General features: G+C 39.5%; 2 protein-coding genes across 17 annotated transcripts in view; one reads left to right on the forward strand and one right to left on the reverse strand.

Annotated features, from left to right (window-relative positions):
• TSEN15 (tRNA splicing endonuclease subunit 15) overlaps nucleotides 1-12,395 on the reverse strand; it is a 135,828-nt gene extending 123,433 nt beyond the window's left edge. For 8 of the 9 annotated variants that reach the window (XR_007474533.1, XR_004486200.2, XR_007474515.1 and 5 more), the window contains exons 1-3: nucleotides 12,231-12,383; nucleotides 9,941-10,022; nucleotides 9,524-9,659 (exon numbers count right to left, since the gene is read on the reverse strand). Coding sequence is in view for 1 of the 9 variants with exons in the window: in XM_004275222.4 (XP_004275270.1) it covers nucleotides 9,524-9,659; nucleotides 9,941-10,022; nucleotides 12,231-12,353 (341 nt within the window). In the remaining 8 variants the exon portion in view is untranslated. Of the gene's footprint in view, nucleotides 1-9,523; nucleotides 9,660-9,940; nucleotides 10,023-12,230 lie in introns of all 9 variants that reach the window. The other variant, XM_004275222.4, reaches the window with a different exon arrangement.
• Nucleotides 12,396-25,263: 12,868 nt separating this feature from the next.
• Nucleotides 25,264-26,598, forward strand: part of COLGALT2 (collagen beta(1-O)galactosyltransferase 2) — a 147,417-nt gene continuing 146,082 nt past the window's right edge. For all 8 annotated transcript variants that reach the window (XM_049701920.1, XM_049701962.1, XM_049701936.1 and 5 more), the window contains exon 1: nucleotides 25,264-26,020. In XM_049701920.1, the coding sequence (XP_049557877.1) occupies nucleotides 25,758-26,020 (263 nt within the window). In that variant the 5' untranslated portion in view covers nucleotides 25,264-25,757. The remainder of the gene's footprint in view (nucleotides 26,021-26,598) is intronic.

The raw sequence follows: 26,598 nt of genomic DNA on the forward strand, positions 1-26,598 counted from the left end.
TCCAGAAGAAGAAGAGAAAAATAAAGGGACTGAGAAAATATTTGAAGAGATTATAGTTGAAAACTTCCCTAATATGGGAAAGGAAATAGTTAATCAAGTCCAGGAAGCACAGAGAGTCCCATAGAGATAAATCCAAGGAGAAATAACGCCAAGACACATATTAATCAAACTGTCAAAAATTAAGTACAAAGAAAACATATTAAAAGCAGCAAGGGAAAAACAACAAATAACACACAAGGGAATCCCCATAAGGTTAACAGCTGATCTTTCAGCAGAAACTCTGCAAGCCAGAAGGGAGTGGCAGGACATATTTAAAGTGATGAAGGGGAAAAACCTGCAACCAAGATTACTCTACCCAGCAAGGATCTCATTCAGATTTGATGGAGAAGTTAAAACCTTTACAGACAAGCAAAAGCTGAGAGAGTTCAGGACCACCAAACCAGCTTTACAACAACTGCTAAAGGAACTTCTCTAGCCAAGAAACACAAGAGAAGGAAAAGACCTACATTAACGAACCCAAAACAATTAAGAAAATGGGAATAGGAACATTCATATCGATAATTACCTTAAATGTAAATGGACTAAATGCTGCCAACAAAAGACACAGATTGGCTGAATGGATACAAAAACAAGACCCATATATTTGCTGTCTACAAGAGACCCGCTTCAGACCTAGAGACACATACAGACTGAAAGTAAGGGGATGGAAAAAGGTATTTCATGCAAATGGAAACCAAAAAAAAGCTGGAGTAGCAATTCTCATATCAGACAAAATGACTTTAAAATAAAGACTATTAGAAGAGACAAAGAAGGACACTACCTAATGATCAAGGGATCGATCCAAGAAGAAGATATAACAATTGTAAATATTTATGCACCCAACATAGGAGCACCTCAGTACATAAGGCAAATACTAACAGCCATAAAAGGAGAAATCGACAGTAACAGATTCATAGTAGGGGACTTTAACACCCCACTTTCACCAATGGACAGATCATCCAAAATGAAAATAAATAAGGAAACACAAGCTTTAAATGATACATTAAACAAGATGGACTTAATTGATATTTATAGGACATTCCATCCAAAAACAACAGAATACACATTTTTCTCAAGTGCTCATGGAACATTCTCCAGGATAGATCATATCTTGAGTCACAAATCAAGCCTTGGTAAATTTAAGAAAATTGAAATTGTATCAAGTATCTTTTCCGACCACAACGCTATGAGGCTAGATATCAATTACAGGAAAAGATCTGTAAAAAATACAAACACATGGAGGCTAAACAATACACTACTTAATAACAAAGTGATCACTGAAGAAATCAAAGAGGAAATCAAAAAATACCTAGAAACAAATGACAATGGAGACACGATGACCCAAAATCTATGGGATGCAGCAAAAGCAGTTCTAAGAGGGAAGTTTATAGCAATACAATCCTACCTTAAGAAACAGGAAACATCTTGAATAAACAACCTAACCTTTCACCTAAAGCAATTAGAGAAAGAACAACCAAAAAAACCCCAAAGTTAGCAGAAGGAAAGAAATCATAAAAATTAGATCAGAAATAAATGAAAAAGAAATGAAGGGAACGATAGCAAAGATCAATAAAACTAAAAGCTAGTTCTTTGAGAAGATAAACAAAATTGATAAACCATTAGCCAGACTCATCAAGAAAAAAAGGGAGAAGACTCAAATCAATAGAATTAGAAATGAAAAAGGAACAACTGACACTGCAAAAATACAAAAGATCATGAGAGATTACTACAAGCAACTCTATGCCAATAAAATGGACAACCTGGAAGAAATGGACAAATTCTTAGAAATGCACAACCTGCCAAGACTGAATCAGGAAGAAATAGAACAGATGAACAGACGAATCACAAGCACTGAAATTGAAACTGTGATTAAAAATCTTCCAACAAACAAAAGCCCAGGACCAGATGGCTTCACAGGTGAATTCTATCAAACATTTAGAGAAGAGCTAACACCTATCCTTCTCAAACTCTTCCAAAATATAGCAGAGGGAGGAACACTCCCAAACTCATTCTAGGAGGCCACCATCCCCGATACCAAAACCAGACAAGGATGTCACAAAGAAAGAAAACCACAGGCCAATATCACTGATGAACACAGATGCAAAAATCCTCAACAAAATACTAGCCAACAGAATCCAACAGCACATTAAATGGATCATACACCATGACCAAGTGTGGTTTATTCCAGGAATGCAAGGATTCTTCAATATACGCAAATCAATCAACGAGATACACCGTATTAGCAAATTGAAGGAGAAAAACCATATGATCATCTCAATAGAAGCAGAGAAAGCTTTCGACAAAATTCAACACCCATTTATGATAAAAACCCTGCAGAAAGTAGGCATAGAGGGAACTTTCCTCAACATAATAAAGGCCATATATGACAAACCCACAGCCAACATCGTCCTCAATGGTGAAAAACTGAAAGCATTTCCACTAAGATTAGGAACAAGACAAGGTTGCCCACTCTCACCACTCTTATTCAACATAGTTTTGGAAGTTTTAGCCACAGCAAGCAGAGAAGAAAAGGAAATAAAAGGAATCCAAATCAGAAAAGAAGAAGTAAAGCTGTCACTGTTTGCAGATGACATGATACTATACGTAGAGAATCCTAAAGGTGCTACCAGAAAACTACTAGAGCTAATCAATGAATTTGGTAAAGTAGCAGGATACAAAATTAATGCACAGAAATCTCTGGCATTCCTATACACTAATGATGAAAAATCTGAAAGTGAAATCAAGAAAACACTCCCATTTACCATTGCAACAAAAAGAATAAAATATCTAGGAATAAACCTACCGAAGGAGACAAAAGATCTGTATGCAGAAAATTATAAGACAAATGATGAAAGAAATTAAAGATGATACAAATAGATGGAGAGATATACCATGTTCTTGCATTGGAAGAATCAAGATTGTGAAAATGATTCTACTACCCAAAGCAATCTACAGATTCAATGCAATCCTATCAAATTACCACTGGCATTTTTCACAGAACTAGAACAAAAAATTTCACAATTTGTATGGAAACACAAAAGACCCCGAATAGCCAAAGCAATCTTGAGAACGAAAAATGGAGCTGGAGGAATCAGGCTCCGTGACTTCAGACTATACTACAAAGCTACAGTAATCGAGACAGTATGGTACTGGCACAAAAACAGAAAGATAGATCAATGGAACAGGATAGAAAACCCAGAGATAAACCCACGCACATATGGTCACCTTATCTTTGATAAAGGAGGCAGGAATGTACAGTGGAGAAAGGACAGCCTCTTCAATAAATGGTGCTGGGAAAACTGGATAGGTACATGTAAAAGATGAGATTAGATCACTCCCTAACACCATACACAAAATAAGCTCAAAATGGATTAAAGACCTAAATGTAAGGCCAGAAACTATCAAACTCTTAGAGGAAAACATAGGCAGAACACTCTGTGACATAAATCACAGCAAGATCCTTTTTGACCCACCTCCTATATAAATGGAAATAAAAACAAAAATAAACAAATGGGACCTAATGAAAGTTCAAAGCTTTTGCACAGCAAAGGAAACCATAAACAAGACCAAAAGACAACTCTCAGAATGGGAGAAAATATTTGCCAATGAAGCAACTGACAAAGGATTAATCTCCAAAATTTATAAGCAGCTCGTGCAGCTTAATAACAAAAAAACAAATAACCCAATCCAAAAATGGGCAGAAGACCTAAACAGACATTTCTGCAAAGAAGATATGCAGACTGCCAACAAACACATGAAAGAATGCTCAACATCATTAATCATTAGAGAAATGCAAATCAAAACTACAATGAGATATCATCTCACACCAGTCAGAATGGCCATCATCAAAAAAATCTACAAACAGTAAATGCTGGAGAGGGTGTGGAGAAAAGGGAACCCTCTTGCACTGTTGGTGGGAATTTAAATTGATACAGCCACTGTGGAGAACAGTATGGAGGTTCCTTAAAAAACTAAAAATAGAACTACCATATGACCCAGCAATCCCACTACTAGGCATATACCCTGAGAAAACCATAATTCAAAAAGAGTCATGTACGAAAATGTTCATTGCAGCTCTATTTACAATAGCCCGGAGATGGAAACAACCTAAGTGTCCATCATCGGATGAATGGATAAAGAAGATGTGGCACATATATACAATGGAATATTACTCAACCATAAAAAGAAATGAAATTGAGCTATTTGTAATGAGGTGGATAGACCTGGAGTCTGTCATACAGAGTGAAATAAGTCAGAAAGAGAAAGACAAATACCGTATGTTAACACATATATATGGAATTTAAGAAAAAAAAATGTCATGAAGAACCTAGGGGTAAGACAGGAATAAAGACTGTGTCCTACTAGACCTACTAGAGAATGGACTTGAGGATATGGGGAGGGAGAAGAGTAAGGTGTGACAAAGCGAGAGAGAGGCATGGACATATATACACTACCAAACGTAAGGTAGATAGCCAGTGGGAAGCAGCCGCATAGCACAGGGAGATCAGCTCGGTGTTTTGTGACCACCTGGAGGGGTGGGATAGGGAGGGTGGGAGGGAGGGAGACGCAAGAGGGAAGAGATATGGGAACATATGTATATGTATAACTGATTCACTTTGTTATAAAAAAAAAAAAAGAAGAAGAAAACAAACTTAAAAAGCTAGAAAAGCAATAATCACCAGTTGGGAAAAACTAGAAATAAATAGGACACAAATTTATTCTAGACTTATGAAATGATTTGATTCAACCTGGCTATTGATTTTATTTTTTAGGATTAAATTCAGGTAAACTCTAAATGGTAGTTCCTTCTCCAAACAAATAATATATTAATAATACTAGGTAGGATGATATTTGTTAGAGTAATTAAAAGACACAAAGGGAGAGATTTAAGGAGTGAATTATTAAGTCTTTTAGACAGAAGCATTATTGGAAATAATGCTAGTAAAATTGTGTGTTGATATTCAAACACACAGAAAAATCTCAGAGTAAGGAGCCTCTCAAAGAAGGGTATAAATAGCCTGATATATCAAAAAACAATTCTCATAACAAGTCACACATACAAAAAATATTTAATAGAAATCTAAAAATTTAATTTTATGCAATACACACAATGAAAATAACCAATTATGGTAGCTTTGATTTGGAAGGGATCTTACATGTTATCTACTGATAATCTATATCCCTCAATAAAAGACAAAGAAAGTGAAACTCAGAAAAATTAGGTGTGTCTCCAATCATCGAAGAAAATGTTGTGTCAGTGTCAAGACCAGAACTTAGGTCTTATGGCTTTGGTCCAGTGGTCTTTCTATTAAATCAATATGCATTTATCATAGAGAATTAGGAAAGTAATAGGTGTTTATCAAAGTGCTTCATGTTAGAATTTACGGTGCTCTGTCCTCTTCCCTGCGTGTAAACCCACTCAGATACACCTATGTCTTCCTCTGTCCTTTCTACCTGCCCCACAGCCTCAGTGGTTCAGGTGTTCCTCCTCTAGCTCAATATTAATCTCTTCAACTAGTCTCTTGAATCCACCACTCCCCACCTCTCAAGAATCTTGCTCCATCAGTAATTACCTTTACCCCTCTATGTTCAGACTTTCTCTAGGACAGTTCACAGGGCAGCTGGCTTCCCTCAGAACAAGCAAGTCAGAGAGAGTGCCTGACAGAAACCATAGTCTTTTTTTTTTTCTTGAAGTATAGTTGTTTACTCCATATATACATATATATATATATATATATATATATATATATCACTTTGCTGTATACCTGAAAAAAATATATATGTGTGGACATATATATTCTTTTTCAGATTCTTTTCCATTATAGGTTATTACAAGATATTAAATATAGTGTCCTGTGCTATATAGTAGGTCCTGTTGTTTATTTTACATATAGTAGTGTATATCTGTTAATCCCAAATTCCAAATTTGTCCCTCCCCTCTTTCCCCTTTGGTAACCATAAGTTTGTTTTCTATGTCTGTGAGTATATTTGTTTAGTAAATAAGTTCGTTTGTATCATTTTTTTAGACTCCACATATAAGTGATATCATATGATATTTGTCTATCTCTATCTGACTTACTTCACTTAATAGGATAATCTGCAGGTCCATCCATATTGCTTCAAATGGCATTATTTCATTCTTTTTTATGGCTGAGTAATATTCCATTATGTGTGTGTGTGTGTGTGTGTGTGTGTGTGTGTGTATACACACACGCACACATATATACCACATCTTCTTTATCCGTTCATCTGTCAATGAACATTTAAGTTGCTTCCATGTCTTGGGTACTGTAAATAGTGCTGCTATGAACACTGGGGTGCATTATCTTTCAGAATTAGAGTTTTCTCTGGATATATACCCAGAAGTACGATTGCTGTATCATATGGCAACTGTATTTTTAGTTTTTTAAGGAACCTCCATACTGTTCTCCATAGCGGCTGCACCAATTTACATTCCCACCAACAGCGTAGGAGGGTTCTCTTTTCTCCACAACCTCTCTAGCATTTATTGTTTGTAGGCTTTTTGATGATGGCTATTTTGACCAGTGTGAGGCGGTACCTCATTGTAGTTTTGACTTGCATTTCTCTAATAATTAGCGATGTTGAGCATCTTTTCATGTGCCTATTGGACATCTGTATGTCTTCTTTGGAGAAATGTCTATTTAGGTCTTCTGCCCATTTTTTGATTGGGTTGTTTGTTTTTTGGATATTGAGCTGTATGAGCTGTTTGTATATTTTGGAAATTAAGCCCTTGTTGGTCGCAATGTTTGCAGATATTTTCTCCCATTTCGTAAGTTGTCTTTTCGTTTTGTTTATGGTTTCCTTTGCTATGCAAAAGCTTGTAAGTTTAATTAGGTCCCATCTGCTTATTTTTGCTTTTGTTTCCATTACTCTATGAGATGGATCAAAAAAAGGAATGCTGAGATTTATGTCAAAGAGTGTCCTGCCTATGTTTTCCTCTAGGAGTTTTATAGTATCCAGGCTTACATTTAGGTCTTTAATCCATTTTGAGTTTATTGTTGTATAGGGTATTAAAGAATGTTCTAATTTCATTCTTTTATACATAGCTGTCCAGTTTCCCCAGCACTGCTTATTAAAGAGGCTGTCTTTTCTCCATTGTATATTTTTGGCTCCTTTGTGGTAGATTAATTGACCATAAGTGTGCAGGTTTATTTCTGGGCTTTCTATCCTGTCCCATTGATCTATGTAGCTGTTTTTGTGCCACTACCATACTGTTTTGATTACTGTAGCTTTGTAGCATAGTCTGAAGTCAGGAAGACCCGTATTCTGAAAACTGTAAGACGCTGATGGAAGAAATAGGAGATGACACAAACAGAAGGAATGATATACTGTGCTCTTGGATTGGAAGAATTGATATTGTTAAAATGACTATACTACCCAAGGCAATCTACAGATTCAGTGCAATCCCTATCAAATTACCAATGGCATTTTTCACAGAACTAGAGCAAAAAATTTTCAAATTTGTATGGAAACACAAAAGACCCCAAATAGCCATAGTCTTTTATAATCTAATCTTAGAAGTAGCATCCCATCATTTTTGCCAACTTTTATTTACTGAAAGCAAGTCACTAACTCCAGACCACACTCCAGGGAACAGAAATACACAAGAGTGTGACCATCAGAAGGCTGGATTATAAGAAGCCATCTTAGAGGCTGCCTGCCACAGCTTCTAAAGAAGAAAAGCAAAAAGGGAGACTTGTTAACCAGATACCAGGACTTCCTATGAAGCTACCAATTAGGAAAATGTGGTATTGGCACAAAGATAAATATATTGACTAATGGAATATAAAGAGAGCCCAGAAACAAATCAGTGCATAGAGGGAGCTTTGGAAAATGACAGAGATGATATGTAGGACAATAAGGAAAGGAGGGAATATTCTGTAAACGGAGGTGGAGAAAAATGGTTATCCAAATGAAAATAGGGTTCCTAGCCTTCCTCTCATACCATTAAAAAAAGCAAACTTTAAAACTCTTAGGAAAATATAGGTGAACTTCTTAGACCTTTAGACAGGAAATAGTTCTTAAATTAGATACAAAGATATTGATTATTGAAAATGGATAAATAGGATTATATTCAAATTAAGAACTGTGTTCATCAAAAGATACCTGAAAGACAGATTTTAAAGCTCAGAAACACAACCCAAAGGATTATTATCAAGAATATATAAAGAACTCCTAGAAGTCAATGAGAAAACTATAAGCAATCCAGTAGGCAAAGGATATGAAAATACATTTCTCAAGGGAGGAAATATTAAATATATTAAGACCACAATGAGATAAGCCATTCAACTGACAAAAATTTCAAAGTCTGAGAATACTAAATATAAGAGACCAACCACACAGCTTCCAAAGATCTTGTTTACATTGCAGGGGAAAGTAAATTGAGGCAACCACTTTGGAAAACAGTTTGAAATTACCCTCTGAAGTTGACCATTAGCAACACTCCATCATCAAGAGAGTAGGTGTGAAAACTGTGGTACAATCACACGATGGAATGCTATATGGCAGCTCCCCACCTCCAAAATACACAATAGATCAATGTTAGCAGTATGACATTAAGTACATAAAGTGAGCCTCAAACGATTACATGCCTTTTTATAAAGTTAAAAAGATCTAAAATGAAACAATTCCCAATGAACATAAAAAATACAGTAATACTTTACAGTAAATGAATACTTGTTAAATACTCATATTTAACTTATTCCTCAAATAACCAAAAGTAAAGCAATGATCCCTGTACCCCAAATTCCTTTTTTTTTTTTTTTTTTTTTTTGCGGTACGCAGGCCTCTCACTGCTGTGGCCTCTCCCGTTGCGGAGCATAGGCTCTGGACACGCAGGCTCAGCGGCCATGGCTCACGGGCCCAGCCGCTCCGCGGCACGTGGGATCTTCCCAGACCGGGGCTCGAACCCGTGTCCCCTGCATCGGCAGGCGGACTCTCAACCACTGCGCCACCAGGGAAGCCCCCCAAATTCCTTTTAAAATATATTACTACCTCTACAAATGCTTTGAGAGGAAAGGAACAAAACCTCCAAATTTTTACAGTCATCGAACAGCGGATTATCTGAAAATGTTAACAATATGTGGCAGACACATTGTGAGAGGGAAAAATCAAGATTTTCAACCACATTCCTTGTTTCAAAACTTTCCAATGTCTGTCTCTACAGAATCTCTGTCATTAATTAAAACCAACCTGTTGAAGCATCTGTGATATGTCAATATTAGACAGAATATTAAGATATTTTATTTTCAAAGGAAAAGTGTAAATGACAAATGCTCTGTTTGTATCTGTATGTAAGTGTACATTGCTGTGACCTGGAGTTAACTAAAAAAGTGGAATATAAAATTTTACAAAATGTATACAAATACTATATATATATTACTACCTCTAATTTAATGATTCCTAGCACTTTATTCAGGAAAGGGACTAACCTGTTAAACAAAGATCAAAATCACCTGCCCACCTGTTATGGCTGAGGGAAGCACTGACGGGTGTAGGTACCACAGTCTGTAACCCTTCTCCTTCTATCTCAGTACCAAGAAGGCAGATGAGCTGGAGATCTGGTAATCCCACACAGTTTACTTCATGCCAACTCTTACCTGAAAGTGCATCATTGAATGGACAATAATGTTTATCAAAAATAAAAGATAAAAATTCCAAACACCTACCTAATACTCAGCTGAGCAAACATCACTTATAAAGCTATGTCTCCTTATCATTCTAGTATTTTCTGTTACCCAGTAATTCCCAATGTAAAGGAACAAAGAAATCACAACAGTGACAAAATTAATAGCAAATGTATAAACGCTATATGCCAACCCAACTCCTCATCCCCCCACCACCGCCTTAATAACAAAACAATAATAAAACAAATACTTACTCTCCATGAGGTCCAGGTAAACCAAGAATGCTATATAAACTTGGGTGGCATCTCCTATATCTAATTCCATCATTTCTAAATACTGAAAATCAAAATGTAATTGTCAAATAGAGAAGGAAGAATCTCTTAATATTTTCTTTCAATCAACAACTATTCATTAAATAGATAATATATAAGACTCTCTTATAGGTATAGTGGGAGTTACATGGCAATTAAGCCCTGATCCCTATCAATAAAAAACTTATGGATTGTTAGGGTAAACACACGCACACCTGCAATTGTAGGTAAATAAAAATACATGACAGTAAGTGACTAAAAACCAAGTGAGTGGAATAAAAAAATATGAAACAGGTCAAAGGAGCTCCACTCAGGTGGCTTGGTTGGTGAATGTTTCCTGGCAGAGGTGGGATGCAAATTGGGCCCTGAAGGACTTGTCGTGTATGATTTGAATAAATAGAGAAGGTAGAGTAACAGTGTGAGTAATCACACAAAGGTGGGAATAAGCAACACATATTCAAGGGCCTATAAAGAAACATATCTGCCAGGAGTAGAGACATTTTTTCATAGAACTTTTGTTGGCGCATGTTAGTGGGAGCCTCTATTTCCCTGGTCTCTTATTTGCCTGTGGAGAAAGTCTGCAAGAAGACCACTCCTGGCCTCTATCCCCACCCCTGCTCACTCAAGAGTAGGGAGTTATTTAATTGTTGGTTTTTAAAGGACCAAACAAGCTGCTGCTGCTTTCAGACTTGTTGGTCAGCACTGAGCAAACATTCTTCAGGAGCCTGCCCCTGCAAGAGAAGCCTGAGGTATTCGAGCTATGTCAGTGACTAGGTGGGGAAGCAGGGACAAAGCAGAAGTGAGGCGCCAGCAGACCTGCCTGGGTGCAGATCTGAAGTCACACTTCCCCATCGGAGTCCTCCTAAGTGTGCACAGGTACAGGAAAAGAGGGGTGTTATTAACTGTCCTCCTCAAACCTGAAACGTGTTTGAAAATGACACTGAAAAGGCAATTGGGGACCAGGTGGCAAGGTCTTGATGGTCAAGCTAATAGTTTGAATTTTACCCATAAGGAAATTCTCTAAGCATGGGAATAATATAATCAAAATGGTGTTTGAGGATGATAAATCTGATACTGCGTTACTGGATCGACCTAAGTAATTTTCAAACTGAATAATACAAATGCAGAACTGAAAAATCAAACAACCAATATAAATAGTAACATGAAATCTAAAAGAAGTTTTTAAAATTTGTTACTGTTGTTCCACTTATTAAACACTTAGGTAATGTTTACTATGTCAAGTGCTTTACCAATATTAACTGATTTAATCCTGTAACAACCCTATAAGGTTAGTACTATTCTTATCCCCATTTTACAGATGAGAAAAATGAGAAACAATGAGATAAAACAACTTGCACCCAAAAAAAAAAAAAAAAAAAAAATCACAAAGCTGGTGACAGAACCAGGGTTCAAACCCAGGCAGTCTCACTTTGAGTTCATGCTCCTAACGACCATGATCCCTCTCCACGTTTTGGTTCTTTTATGGCACTGAATAACATCTCCATGCTAGTGTTTGTTTTTCTCACCTTGAGGGGAAATAAGGGGATCAGAGCAGGAGGATAAAATCAAGCAAGAGAAGATGAAAAGATCTTCAAATTGTTCCTTTTCTGGACTGTTTTTAGATTATTATCTATGAAATATTCCTCTCCAGCAGAAGACTGCAATTCTACTAAAGTTACTAGACCAAAGTATCTAGTCCCTGATATTCCTACAAAAACCCTTATATCCGTTCACTATCCGCTCATTGTTTGGGCCATGACTGGTACAGGGCAGCAATTTGCCAAGCACAGGCAAATGAGGATTGTGCCTAAACCTTAATCATTGTAGACTACTACATCTTATCCATGGCCCACAAACTGTTTTGCTTGGTTACTGTGAGTATTAAATGAGACCATCCCCAGAACGGGCCCTAGACAGCAAAACTCAGATTAGTGGAGTGGTTACTATCTGGCCTTGAGGGGCAATGAATTCAATGTTGTTCCCTCCAGCTAAGAATGGTCTGAGGGAGGGGGAAGGGGGCGGTGTCAGAACAAGAGTTCAACTCATTTAAACAAACAAAAACAAGGTTGCCTGCAGCGAGCAGTGAGCATAAAGGATCCCCTTCGGTGAGGTTCGCGCATAAACGGCGATCCCATGCGGTTGGGAGTCAAGGGCCCAAAGGAGAGCACGGCCCGTGGGTTCCGCCTGGGGTAGAGGCCTGGACCGGCGCCCTGCTCCTCTCACGCCTCCTGACCTTAGGGTGCGTGCCCATCCAGGCGTCCTCGGGGGCCCATGAGAGGGCGCCGCCGCCGCGATCGCCGCTCGGGCGCACATCGCTGCAGCCCGCGGTCGGTTGGGACTCGCCGCTCTCCTCCATGCCCTGCTGTGCGGTGCGCCCGTGGTGCACCGCGCTGCGCTCTCCGCGCCCGGCCAGAAGCAGAGACGCGCGCGTTTGGGTTCCGCTTCCCAGTCGTCCGCTGCGCTGGCGCGGGAGAGCTCAGATGCTGGGAGGACAGTTCTCTCAGACCCATCTTCACACAAACATAGCTAGAACCTGGGCAAACGCACTCAGCTTTCGGTCTGCGCTTATTCAAATCTGGGCAGACGCTAGCGAGAAGGTTCAAGGATACCCCGAGTCCAGAAGCCCTTAATTCTCCTTACGTCAGCGCTGTTTGCAACTCTGCTGAGAAAGTGGGGGAGACTTAAGGCTTCTTTGCCCTGACATGTAAGCTTAAAGTGTAGAAGTGGATGAGATCTCCAGAGAAGAAAGTGGAAAGGAGAAAGACCAGACTGCCAAGGACCTTATGTTTAGGGTGGACCGACCTTTCAGGATTAGAGGAGCAAGAGTAAACACGAGTTGTTGAAAGTAAACAGGAGCGGTCAGAAAAGTAGGTTGCAAACCAGCATAGCGTAAGCATGTGATGTGGAAGTCAAGGCCGAGGAGTTTCAATCAGGCAGAGTAGGACATTTTAAGCATTTACCTAAATCGCTAAAGTGAAATGGGGGGACGCTAGAAGTTGCTCTTACGCTTTCACAGCATCCCTCTTCCTGAAGTGTTGAGAATAGACCTTAGGGGTCAAGGGTGGAAGCAGGGGCTGGTTAGGGGGTATTGCATTAACCAAGGCAAGAAGTGACTCTCCAGAGTCAAAGTACCAGGCAGGGATAGAACTTCTGCTTCCAAATATGACAGACTAAGACGCTACTGGACTATCCCCCAGCAGAAAACATCTAGAAAAATGGGACATAATACAAAATGCAACTGCCAGAATGCCCTGGAATGCGAACAGAAGCATGACTCTGGTGGGGAGGGCAAGCTTGCTTGGAGAAGGGCAGTTGAGGAACCATAAACGAAAGTTGCCCTTTCCTTGGAGTTTAGCTTGGAGCTAAGTGCAGTCCAGGAGGCAGGCTCTTTGGCAGCAGGGGTGCATGTGGGAAAACTCCCAGTTTTTCTTTTCTGGAGAACCAAAAATGTGAAGCCAGGAAACTTTGAATGCTGAAGAAATTAAGAAATCCCAAAAGGGCAGGAGCCAGAGAGAGGATCCCCTAACTCTGCTCACATCTCTGACAGATTCTGAACCACCTGAAACAGAATTAAAAAGCAAAAGATCTGAACTGAGACTAGGGTTATGCTCAAAGAAACAGAGTTTACAGTTCAAATTTAGCTGAGAAAATAACCTGCTAATGCAAAGGAAATAACACTCATCATAGAAAAGTAATAGAATCCAGAACCTCCACAACTTATTATTCATAAAGTCCAAGATATGATTCAAAACTACTGACAAATGAAAATCAAGAAAGTGGATCACATTTTGTAAAATCTGACCCTGAGATGAATCAGATGTTAAAACTGACAGATAAAGATTTTAAAGTAACTATTATAACTATCCTCAATGAAGTAAAACAAAACATATTTTCAGTGAATGAAACTCTCAGGAGACAAAAAAAAAAAAAATCTCATCAGAGAAAAAGACAAAAGAATCACATGGAAATTCTGGACCTAAAAATTAAAGTTTCAGAAATAAAAAAAAATTCACTGGTTGGATTTAACAGCCAAATGGAAATTACAGAGGAAAAAATTAAACGAAATTGAAGGTAGAGCAGTCATCCAAGAAATCATCCAAGATGAACAAGGAGAAAAATGATTTTTTAAAAATAAACAGAGCCTCAGAGACCTGCCACATGATATCAGTCAATCCAACATACATGTAAATGAAATGCCAGAAAGAGAAAAGAAATAGAATGGGACGGAAAAAAATGGAAGAAATTAAAAATTCCCCAAATTTGATGAAAGAAATTTGCAGGTACAAAATGCTAAATGAATACCAAGTAAAATAAACACAATGAAGTCCATGCTGAAGTCAAACTGTTTAAAACCAGATAAAAAGCTTGAATGCATTTTTTAAAATGCATTACATATAAAGAGAAGTGCATGAAGATTCGTAAATTGCCCTAGAATGTATTACATTTGAATGAAGTCATTAACCTTTGCCTCTACAAGCAGCTGCTAAGCCCTAAAGAAGCAAATGACACTGAAATTAGTAGGCTCCTTGAAGCACTGAGCACTGACACTAATTCAAGTAATTAGAGGTAAGTAGATCTTTCTCTCTCACCTCTAAAGATCCCAATCAGTTCAGGTGATGGTACTTATGGAAGCATTTAAGAGTGTTCTGTTCCTCATATGAGGAAAGGGGAAATTTTATAAATCAGTAAGGAGATCCAGTGGAATTAGGTACTATGTGAACAAAGCTCAGACATCTTCAAGGGAAGATTTTCAACTTCAGGAAAAAAAAAAAAAAAGGTGTATGGGACAGGGAGGTTAGGGAATCCCAAAAGTATACAGAAAGAACCATAAACTGAAAAAACAAAAAACAAAAAACAGGCTAATGCTATCCTTTGGTAAATAGATGAAGTTCTATTACTTAGAAAAAGCATGGTATATTTAAGCATAAATATTAAATGCTTCTGACTTTTGATGTCATCATCTATTATAAAGAGTTGAAGAATGAAAATAAAATGTCTTTTGCCATTCGTATTAAACAATGGAAACATAAATAAGTCTTGGTGATTGGAAATGGTTAAGAAAGAAAACAAAATATTTAGGAACACTTAACCTAGTATTTAAAGTATAGTCAAAATGTCTGTTGTGACAATCTAGAGTAAAATCTACCAAGGACAAGTTAGAGTTTCAGCTTCTGATAGACTGAAGAATTTCTCCTTTTATAAATGCTTCAATGGTTCACTATATCAGAGAACCAAAGTGGTTAGGAAAAAAGCTAGATAAGTAACAAGTAAAATTCCCCCTGAGTATACTGGGTGAAATCAAATTCAGTGTAATCTGGCACTTGCTCTACTGATTTCCCATGTTGATATCTGAGCCAGACCATTTTATTCCTACCAAAAAGTCTGTAATGTTTAGGCAGAGACATTAATTCAGTTAGAGTCTTCAGAGGAAAAATGAACTTTGAATTGTGATACGAATGTTTAGTGTGTTAAAAAGAAAAAGCTTTGACACAGTATTTGTAAGACAATGATCTCAAGCTGAAAAATGTAGGCTAGCATTCTGGATCAGCTTTTAATTCACTGATTGTAAGAATGTTCTTATATATCTTGTTCCTTCTTTTGTACACAAAGTATACAATTCCCCATTCTCTGTGTTTCCAGGAGAATAGGTGAGATGCTGATACTTAAAGTAAAATATTTAGAATGCTATGATATTTTACTGTTCATATGTATGAGCACGAATGAAGAATCTCATACATATAGAAAAGAATTCAGAATAATCAAAATATGTTCTCTCCAATTTCTCATAAATTTAAGAGTGCAATCTAAATTCCCCGTTTAAAAAATCAGAATATAGTATATTTAATTTTTTAAAATACTGCTTACCTTTGGAAAAAAACCAACAAAAATAAGGTACCTAGAATAAAAATGAGCAAACCCTTTATGGAGAACATTATAAATGTTATTGAAGCTCATTAGAGAAGTATATCTGTCCATTAATTTAGGTCTTCTCTAATGAGCTTCAATAACATTTATTGGTCAGTTTGGGGCGAATTGCCATCTTTATAATACTGATCTATAAATTGTATAAACTGTAAATTTCAATCACAGTCCCAACAGGGATTTTCTAATACTCGATAAACTGATTCTGAAATGTGGGCATAAAGGGCCCAAAATAACCAAGACCCTGCTGATGAACAAACTGAGGGAACTTACAAAGGTCTGTAATTAAGAGTATGTGAGGGCTTCCCTGGTGTCGCAGTGGTTGAGAGTCCGCCTGCCGATGCAGGGGACACGGCTTCGTGCTCCGGTCCGGGAGGATCACACATGCCGTGGAGCGGCTGGGCCCGTGAGCCATGGCCACTGGGCCTGCGCGTCCGGAGCCTGTGCTCTGCAACGGGAGAGGCCACAACAGTGAGAGGCCCGCGTACCGGAAAAAAAAAAAAAAAAAAGAGTATGTGATATTTCTACAGGGGTAGATAAACCAACAGAATCAAGTAAAGAGTCATACAAATATGGACAGAGATGACATTGCAGACACAATGCAGGGTTGAGGCAATGAATACATATATGTATACATATACATAATATATATGTACATGTATATTCATATACATATACATGTATGTATAAAAAGAAATTGGATCCCTAATTGCACCATAAACAAAATCTGATTTCTTCTTTTTTTCCACTCTTTTTAAATTGAGGTATCGCTTGATTTACAGTTTTGCATTAGTTTCAGATGTGCAACATAATGATTCAATATTTTTATACATTATACTCCATTTAAAATTATTGTAAAATAATGGCTATATTTCCCTGTGCTGTACAATATGTCCTTGTGCTTATTTATTTCATGCATAGTAGTTTGTATCTCTAAATCTCATACCCCTATCGTACCCCTACCCCCTTCCCTCTCCCCACTGACAACCACTACTTTGCTCTCTATATCTGTGAGTCTGTTTCTGTTTTGTTATATTCATTTGTTGGTTTTATTTTTTAGATTCCAAATATAAGTGATAACATATAGTATTCATCTTTCTCTGTCTGGTTTATTTCACTAAGCATAATACCCTCTAGGTCCATCCATGTTGTTGCAAATGGCAAAATTTTATTCTTTTATATGGCTGAGTAATATTCCATTGTATATATATGCCACATCTTCTTTATTCATTCATCTGTTAATGGATGCTTAGGTTGCTTCCATATCTTGGCTATTGTAAATTATGTTGCTATGAACATTGGGGCGAATGTACCTTTTTGAATTAGTGTTTTTGTTTTCTTCAGATATATATCCAGGAGTGAGATTGTCCCATTATATGGTAGTTCTGTTTTTAGTTTTTTGAGAAACCTCCGTACTGTTTTCCACAGTGGCTGCACCAATTCACATTCCCACCAACAGTGTACTAGGGTTCCCTTTTCTCCACATCCTTGCCAAAATTTGTAATTTGTAGACTTTTTGATAGCCATACTGACAGGTGTAAGGTGATATCTCATTGTGGTTTTGATTTACATTTCTCTGGTAATTAGCAATGTTGAACATATTTTCGTGTGCCTATCGGCCATTTGTATGTCTTTTTTGGAAAGATGTCTATTCAGGTCTTCTGCCCATTTTTTAATCAGGTCGGTTTTTTCTTTTATATTAAGCTGTTTATATATTTTGAATTTTAACCCCTTATTGGTCATATCATTTGCAAATATTTTCTCCCATTCAGCAGGTTGTCTTTTCACTTTGTCAGTGGTTTCCTTTGCTATGCAAAAGCTTTTAAGTTTAATCAGGTCCATTTGTTTATTTTTGCTTTTGTTTTCTTTGCCTCAGGCAACGTATCCAGAAATAAATAAACAACAACAAAAAAGAAATAAACCCACACACCTATGGTCAATTTAATCTACAACAAAGGAGGCAAGAATATCCAATGGGGAATTAGAAAATGTTCTAATTTCATTCTTTTACATGTAGCTGTCCAGTTTTCCCAGCACCACTTATTGAAGAGACTGTCTTTTCTCCATTGTGTATTCTTGCCTCCTTCGTTGTAGGTTAAATTGACCATAGGTGCATGGGTTTATTTCTGGGCTTTCTATGTGTCCTTTTTTGTGCCAGTACCATACTGTTTTGATTACTGTAGCTTTGTAGTATAGCCTGAAGTCAGGGAGTGTGATACCTCCAGCTCTGGTTTTCTTTCTCAAGATTTTTTTGGCTATTTAGGGCCTTTTGTGTTTCCATACAAATTCTAAAGTTATGTGTTCTAGTTCTGTGAAAAATGCCATTGGTATTTTAATAGGGATTGCATTGAATCTATAGATTGCCTTTGGAAGATTTGGAAGATTGTACCTTTTTTTCTTTCTTTGGATGATGGTACCTTTTGACCACCTTCACCCATTTACCCCATCCCCTGCCCCAGCAGCCACCAATCTACTCTTTGTTTCTATGAGTTTGGCTTTTCAGGTTCCACATAGAAGACATCATACAGTATTAACCTTTTTTCTATCTGATTTATTTCACTTAGCATAATGCCCTCAAGTTTCATCCATGTTGTCACAAATGGAAGGATTTCCTTCTTTTTTATGACTGATATATATAACATCATACACACACACATACACACACACATATAGAAATTGCTGGATCATATGGTAGTTCTATTTTAAATTGTTTGAGAAACGTCCATGCTGTTTTCTGTAGTGACTGTACCAATTTTTATTCCCACCAACAGTGTACAAGTGTTCTCTTTTCTCCACATCCTTGCCAGCACTTATCTCTTGTCTCTTTGATAATAGTCATTCTAATAGATGTGAGGTGATATGTCAGTGTGGTTTTGATTTGCATTTTGCTGATGAGTAGTGATGTTGAGCACCTTTTCATGTACCTGTTGGCCATTGTATATCTTCTTTGGGAAAATATCTATTCAGGTTTTTTGCCCATTTTTAATAGGGTTATTTGGTTTTGTTGTTGGTGGTTGGGTTTTTTGTTTGTTGTCTGTGTTTTTTTGCTATTGCATTGCATGAATTTCTTATTTATTTTGGGTAGTAACCCCTTATCAAATATATGGTTTGCAAATATTTTCTCCATTCTGTAGGCTGCCTTCCCATCTTGTTGATCATTTCTTTTGCTGTGTAGAGGCTTTTTAGTTTGATGTAGTCCCACTTGTTTATTTTTTGTTTTGTTGCCTGTGCTTTTGGTGTCATATCCAAAAAAAATCATTGCCAAAATAAATGTCAAGGAGCTTTTCCCCTATGTTCTCTTGTAGAAGTTTTACATTTTGGGGTCTTACATTTAAGTCCATTTTGAGTTAATTTTTCAAGTGGTCTAAGATAAGGGTCCAAGTTCATTCTTTTGCATGTGAATACTATTTAGATTTCCCAACACCATTTATTGAAGAGAATATCCTTTTCCCCATTGAGTATTTGTGGCTCCCTTGTCAAATGTTAATTGGCATATTTCTGGGCTCTAAATTCTGCTCTATTGGTCTATGTGTCTGTTTTTAATGCCAGTACCTTACTGTTTTGACTACTATAGCTTTGTAATATAGTTTGAAATCAGGAAGTATGATGCCTCCAGCTTTGTTCTTTCTCAAGATTGCTTTGGTTATTCAAGGTCTTTTATGGTTTCATATGAATTTTATGATTTTTTTTTCTATTTCTATAAAAAATGCCATTGGAAACTTGATAGGGATTGCATGGAATCTATAGATGGCTTTGAGTAGTATGGACATTTTAACAATATTAAGTCTTTTAATCCATAAAGATTTATAGTTCCATTTATTTGTGTCTTCTTCTGTTTCATTAATGTCTTACAGTTTACAGATCTTTTACTTTCTTGGTTAAATTTATTTCTAAATTTTTTATTGTTTTTGATGCTGCTGTAAATTAATTAGATTATTTTCTTTATTTCTTTTTCAGATAGTTTGTGTTTAGTGTATAAAATGGCAACTGATTTTTGCATATTGATTTTGTATCCTGCAACTTTACTGAATTCATTTATTAGTTACCCAAGCAGATAAAAGAGTTTTGCAAAGACTGTGTAATCTACTCCACTGTGGAACCACTTCTGCGCCAAGCTTTATCTACAGACTAATTAAATCTGCACTACATCTCATACGTATAAATTTCTGTTTTCATTTTTTTGCGGTATGTGGGCCTCTCACTGTTGTGGCCTCTCCCGTTGCAGAGCACAGGCTGTGGATGCGCAGGCTCAACGGCCATGGCTCACAGGCCTAGCTGCTCCGCAGCATGTGGGATCTTCCCAGACCGGGGCACGAACCCATGTCCCCTGCATCGGCAGGCGGACTCTCAACCACTGCGCCACCAGGGAAGCCCTGTTTTCATATTTTATACATGCAGTTATGATTAATAAAATATACATTCTGTTAGTATTTTTTAATTCAAGTATAGTTGATTTAAAATGTTGTGTTAATTCTGTTAATATGTTTTAGAACCTGCCAAGATCAAGGGAAATTCCATTCTCTTTGCCAGGCCATAATTAATTAACAGGCTCTTTTTGTAAATCAGTAAGGAGAACATTCAGAAAACTAAAATACACTCAAGAACACCAGCAACTGTCCATCGATCCCATCTCATCCCAGAGAAAAGGCAATGTCAAAAAGTCCCTATGGCCTATGCAGGGTAGTCCAAGAGACTCCTTGCACACAGTGGCTGAGGCCAGAGCAGATCATGCCATTAGGTACTTTTGGTGGTTACCAAAAATACAACTACTGTCATGTGCAAGGTCTTATCTTCTTTTTCTTTATATTCGAAAAAGGGTCTTCATTCTAAAAAGTATTAGGAACTATTGTTTTAGATAATAAAATGAAGAACTAAATGCTTTTATATGCTCGTAAGATGTTTTTATATGTTGAAAATAGAATGATTTTTATCTGTTTAAAATAAGATATTTAACCATGTAAATTCAAAATTACTGAGTTTGAAAATTTGTATATTTAAACTAAAATTTTGGTTTTGATACTTTAATCACCTGAAACCTGCAACTGCCATATGATTGTGACCATTCAGTATCTTTAAAAACAGATGAACATTTGAAAGCACTATGTAGGCTAACTATACATCAGCTATTTAGCTCATTTTTTTCCATTTTTAACTGAATTTTTGGCTTTTCTAGAAATGATTGTCTATATATGATAATTATATAAAAATCATGTACTATTCCAGATTTCTCTCTTCCCACTTCCTATCCTACCCTCCAGTCATGCTGTACTCATTGTGATTTCTCATGTGCTATGTTCTCTCATTCTTTGGCTTTTATAGTTCCATCTGCCTGAAATTCCAACCTCTCCCTACACTCTGCCCACTGGCATAAAACATGCTCCTCATTTTTCAATACTTAGTTCAAAGGCATTTCTTTAATACGGCATTTCCCAACCACGTTCACTCTCTTCCTTTTCCACCGTAAGATGTATACCACTTTATTACATTTATTCGTTCATTGGATGTATCTTAATTATCCATGCATTTCCAGCACCTGTGCCTTGACACAGCAGGCAGTGAGGAAACCCTGAAACAAATAAGTGAATACAACTTAAGAAACATATCTAGTCTTTTCAAATGAGATAAAGGCATGTATTTTAAATTTGTGTAAATGTTTTTGGAATTGAAAAACATTTTCCTATGGTGACTATTATATCGTTCTTGGATGCAGGCCAGAGCTTAGACAAAACTTTGAAAGTGGAACAGTTTAATTTTAGCCCTTTCCACCTTGGTCATGGCTCTTTTCCTCCCTCTACCTTCCCATATCCTTTCCCCCTCTTGGACTTGGAGGCCTCAAGCCCACATATCAGAAATCCACAGGATTTGCTTTGTCATCAAAGGGTTCCGTGCTCCAAATGAGGATCCCGTTCTGTTCCCTTCATCAAAGCTTCTCATAGTGCACCTCAGTTTAGGTACTGAGATTACGAACTCTGATTTAATTCACACAAATGTAGGAATGACAGAAACTATTGCCTAAGATTCTTCTCTCAAGTGTTTTTGTGTTGAAATTGGCATCATTGTCAATTCAGATAAATGTTTACATTGTAGGATTTTAGGCAGGTTAAGAAAAGGGAATAAAAGATCCAAGTAGTAAAAAAAAAAGGTATTTCGGTGCAGGAAAAACTATCCCTGTTGATTCATCCAAGAGACTCCCTTCTCCAACTCTGACCCAGCAGGACACCAGGGCAGGACACCTTCTGCCCCTTTCTCTAGAGAAGAAGGATTCAAACACTCAACACCCAAATGATTGACACTTAGTAATTTCATAAATGTTTGTGGAATGAACAAATAAGGCAAGCATTTAAAAATGTTTTTACATAGAGAGAAACTGATGTCCAGAGAGGTCAAGTCTCCAAAGTCACACATATAATAAGTGACACACGTAAGACAAAAATTTAGCTGCAACTCTAAGCATCCATTTCTCTTTCTAGTGTGTTACTTCTGCCCCGAAGTCATTTATTTCCTCCTCTTCTTGGCTGCTGGAGCCACAGACACCTGAAGACTCTTTCCTGCAAGAAGTCCTCTGTCCACCTGAGAGGGCCTGCCCCTGCCACAGCTGTGCTGAGAATGAGAGGCAAAGAGGTTTTGTTGTCCCTGGGGAAAGACTAAGAGGGAAGTTCCCTGGGATGGCACAGTGTGGAGAGGGGAGGTGAGCAAAAGTGCTTACTTCTAACATGCATGCAAGAACTATGGGGGACAGTCTGTTAGCAGCAGAGACAAGGAGATGCGTATGGCTTTCAATTCAACAAGTTTTCCATGGAAAGAGCATTATAAGTGATGAATATTTTGAAGCATAGTTAGCTTTTATTTTTAAATTAGTTTTTACAAATTAACTGTTTTATAACATTGATTGTATGAGGAAAGAAAATCATCCAAGACTTGCATCACTGATTTCTAAAGAACTTGTGGCATAAATCTGTTAGTAAGATGAGGACGCAACTTTCCTGGAGCTTCCCCTCCTCGCTCCCCACCCCTCAACCCCCGTCTTTAAAATGATCCACTGTTACCTACCCTATCATGCCCTCAATATCCTCAGTGACTAAATGAACTCTCTAAATTGACTAAAAGTTTTAAATAGGTGTTTTTCAAGGTGCATGGCTGTGAAACTTGATTTTATCTGTAGACCAGGCCGTAATTATTTTAGAACTCTGTGCAGCTGATTTCATTAAAATGTCATTAGAGGTCATACAGGGCGCAGCACCAGTGTAGTTTTGGTGCCTCATTTCATTTTTCAAAAAAACATGGATTTGGATAAGCTTTGGTAACAGAAGTAAAATAAGACAGAAACATGGTTCCCTAGCTTTAATGCCCTGCATTTACAAATGCAGGGCATTAAACCAAGTTTTGCTGGAGTGGGGATCTTAGTCTTGAAAGATGAGGGAAACAGGCCAAGAAAGGGAAAGAAGGAAGACAGAACAACATGGAGATGGTCTCCATGGAACCTTTCGAATAGTCTCTCCAGCAACATGTCCCCTGCATAAGTGGCTGTGCCTTTGTCTGTGCCTCCAATGTGGCTGGTGTACATGCCTGTCATGACACCTCTGACAGGTGTTTAACTCTCAGCCTGCCCTACAAAACTGAGAGTGAGGGCAATTCCTGTAGGAGGGTGGAGCAGAAGGAAATGTCTGCAGGCCATTAAACATAAAAGTATGAATGTTAGCAAAGAGGTTAGAGCAGGAGACAGAGATTTGGAGGCTGCAATCACCCTGGGAGAACATGTAGGGCTAGTACACGGTGAAGGGGCTTGCACCCAAGTAGACTCAGAGGAGACCAAGGAGGAGAGATGACACAACAAATCCAGGAAGGTGAGAACTGAGGATAGTTCACTGAATCTTCCAATACTGAGGTCATCTATGGCTTTGCCAGAACAACCTCAGTAAAAAAGTGGGAAACCACATGCACTGTGGTAGGAGAGACGGAAAATGAAGAAGTGGAGAAAGCAAGTGTAGAGCTCTCTTTCAAAGGGACTTGGCCAAGAGAGGGGATTGCTAGAAAGAGAGCCAAGATTTTTTGTTTTTTAATTCTTTAAGGATAGAAGATGACTGATTGAGTTTTTCTTTTATTTCTCTTTTTAGTTTTCTTTCTTTTCTTTTTATTGATTGATTGATGCATTGGGTCCTCATTGCTGCACGCAGGCCTTTTCTAGTTGCGGCAAGCAGGGGCTACTCTTCGTTGCCATGCGCAGGCTTCTCACTGCAGTGGCTTCTCTTGTTGCGGAGCACAGGCTCTAGGCACATGGGCTTCAGTAGTTGTGGCACACAGGCTCAGTAGTTGTGGCGCATGGGCTTAGTTGCTCCACGGCATGTGGGATCTTCCTGGATCAGGGCTCGAACCCGTGTCCCCTGAATTGGCAGGCAGATTCTTAACCACTGTGCCACCAGGGAAGTCCCCTGATTGAGTTTTTAGCTTGAGGGAAAAGAGCTGATGGAAAGGGACAAGTTGAAGGTTCAGTAGAGTGGAGATAAATGGAGAAAAGTCCTGGACTAGAAGGGAGAGGATGGGATCAGAAGCTCTGTCATGAATAGGCACCTGCAAGTAAGCAGTGCATTGATAGGGATATTAATTAGAGACAGGGGCGTTTAGGGAGTTCAGTAAAGGAGGTGATATTCTTCTGAGGAAGGGAGGGGGTGGAAGGAGAGTGAAGAAGGTGTCTAATAGTTGTGGAGAAGTTTGGATACAACTAGTAAAAAGACCGTGTAGGGCAAGCTGGGATTGGAGGTCATCAATCCATCCTGCACACAGATAAATTAAAGTCTACACAATTCCACAGAGAAAGAACTCCAGATTTTTTAACTAGCTTTCCTCCATTATGTTCAAGATTAAATATCCTTCGATAGTGTATCCTAGCAATTTCACTTTATCTGCTAATTTACCTTCCCTCTTCCTTCCTTCTTCCTTATACTTCTCCTCCAGTATGTACAGATTTTCCCTCTCTTTGTCAGTTTGGGTCATTAAGGAGAAAGAAAACCATCTAAGCGAATCTCCTCCTTAACATGCCACCCTGTCAGGAAGCTCAGGACCCTGAGTTGGCAGGTAGAGGACCTGGCCCCCAAGGAGCTTTCTTTAATTTCAAGGGTTCGATCTGGCTCTAAAATTCTCCAAGTCTTCCAACTTGATCTTATTGGGGGTCTACTCAGTCAAGAATGAATTTAAAGAGCACTTGAGTGTGAGGAAATGCAAACATTCTGCCTTTGTGGAAGTTAAAAAACTGTTTATCATAGTAGTGAATCATTAGGTGACTTTCCATTTTAGAGCTCTACCCATTTAGTCAATAAGTGCATTATGAAAAACTGGATACATTGCATCACTGTGAAGGACTTTAGACTGCGGTTTGCAAAAGCAGAATAAATTTTCTTGGAGTCGTACCGTTATGTACACACGCTCGCGCGCGCGCGCGCGCGCACACACACACACACACACGCATTCACACGCCCATTGGCAGACACGGCCACACCTCACGGCTCTGGGGGAAGCCACAGACCTCAGCTGTACAAGCTGAGCCTGGACTAGAGGAACTTTCCGCGGGACTCGGGACAAACAGCCGCACCGACACGACTGTCTGCGAGCCTGAGTCCCAGACGAGCGCCGGCGGCGGCAGGTACTTCGGGCCCCCGCGGCAGGGCCTGAGCAGCGCAGCTGGGGCGGCGGCGGCGGCGGCGGCGGCGGCGGCGGAGGCGGGAGGGTCCCGGGCTGCCGAGGTCTTGCCAGTGCGCGCGCGCCAGCCGCCTCCCCTCCGCCCCTCGCTGCCGGCCTCGGGCATCCACGGCCGGTGGTCCAGCCGCCCGCCACGGCCCTGAACATGGCCGCAAGCCCCGCTGCCCCCCTGGCCTGGGCGCTGCTACTCCTCTCGTGGGCTCTGCTCCGCGGCGGCTGCCGGGCGCGCTTCGCTGCTGAGCCGGACTCCGAAGACGACGAAGGGGAGGCGGTAGTATTCTCCGAGTCGCCCCTGCAGAGACCCACGGTGATGGTGGCCGTCCTCGCGCGTAACGCTGCGCACACGCTGCCTCACTTCCTCGGCTGCCTGGAGCGGCTGGACTACCCCAAGAGCAGGATGGCCATCTGGTGAGCTGGCTGCGCCGGGCCGGCGGCGGGGGCGGCGCCCGAAGTGTCGCTGAGGGGAGAGGGGGCCGCTCGGGGCACGCGGAGACGAGGTGCGCACACCCCTCACAGCCGGCGTGGGTCCTGGGCGGATCAGCGGTCGGGGTGGGGAAGGACGCGCGCGTCTGCGTGCGCACCGGCTGCTAACCAGGATAAGCAGCCCGCCCCGAGCTCCCGTGGGTACAGTATGGAGCGGGGTGACCTCGTCGCTCTCCCGGACAGGACTGGGGAGACCCCGCAGGAGTGCTACTTTCTCCCCCCTTAACACTCGCGAAGATTCCTTTTCCCCCACCTCATATCCCTCGCCTCGGAGTGCGGGAATAAGGTTGCCCGTTGCCGCCTACTCGTCCGGACGCGACATGGACCGAAACTGCGGCTGGGGGCCCGGGGGGGAGGGCCCTCCGGAGTGGCTGGAGTGCGCTGTCCTGGCTTCCCGGTGCCAGGTTCCTGCTCCCAACTCAGAGGCTGGAAAAGCGGCTCAAGGTTCTCCGTGGGTGTGGGGAGGAAGGGGAGAAGGGATCAGGACCCAGAGTTTGAGGCTA

Source organism: Orcinus orca, chromosome 1 (genome assembly GCF_937001465.1).
Source record: "Orcinus orca chromosome 1, mOrcOrc1.1, whole genome shotgun sequence".
Taxonomy (NCBI): Eukaryota; Metazoa; Chordata; class Mammalia; order Artiodactyla; family Delphinidae; genus Orcinus; species Orcinus orca.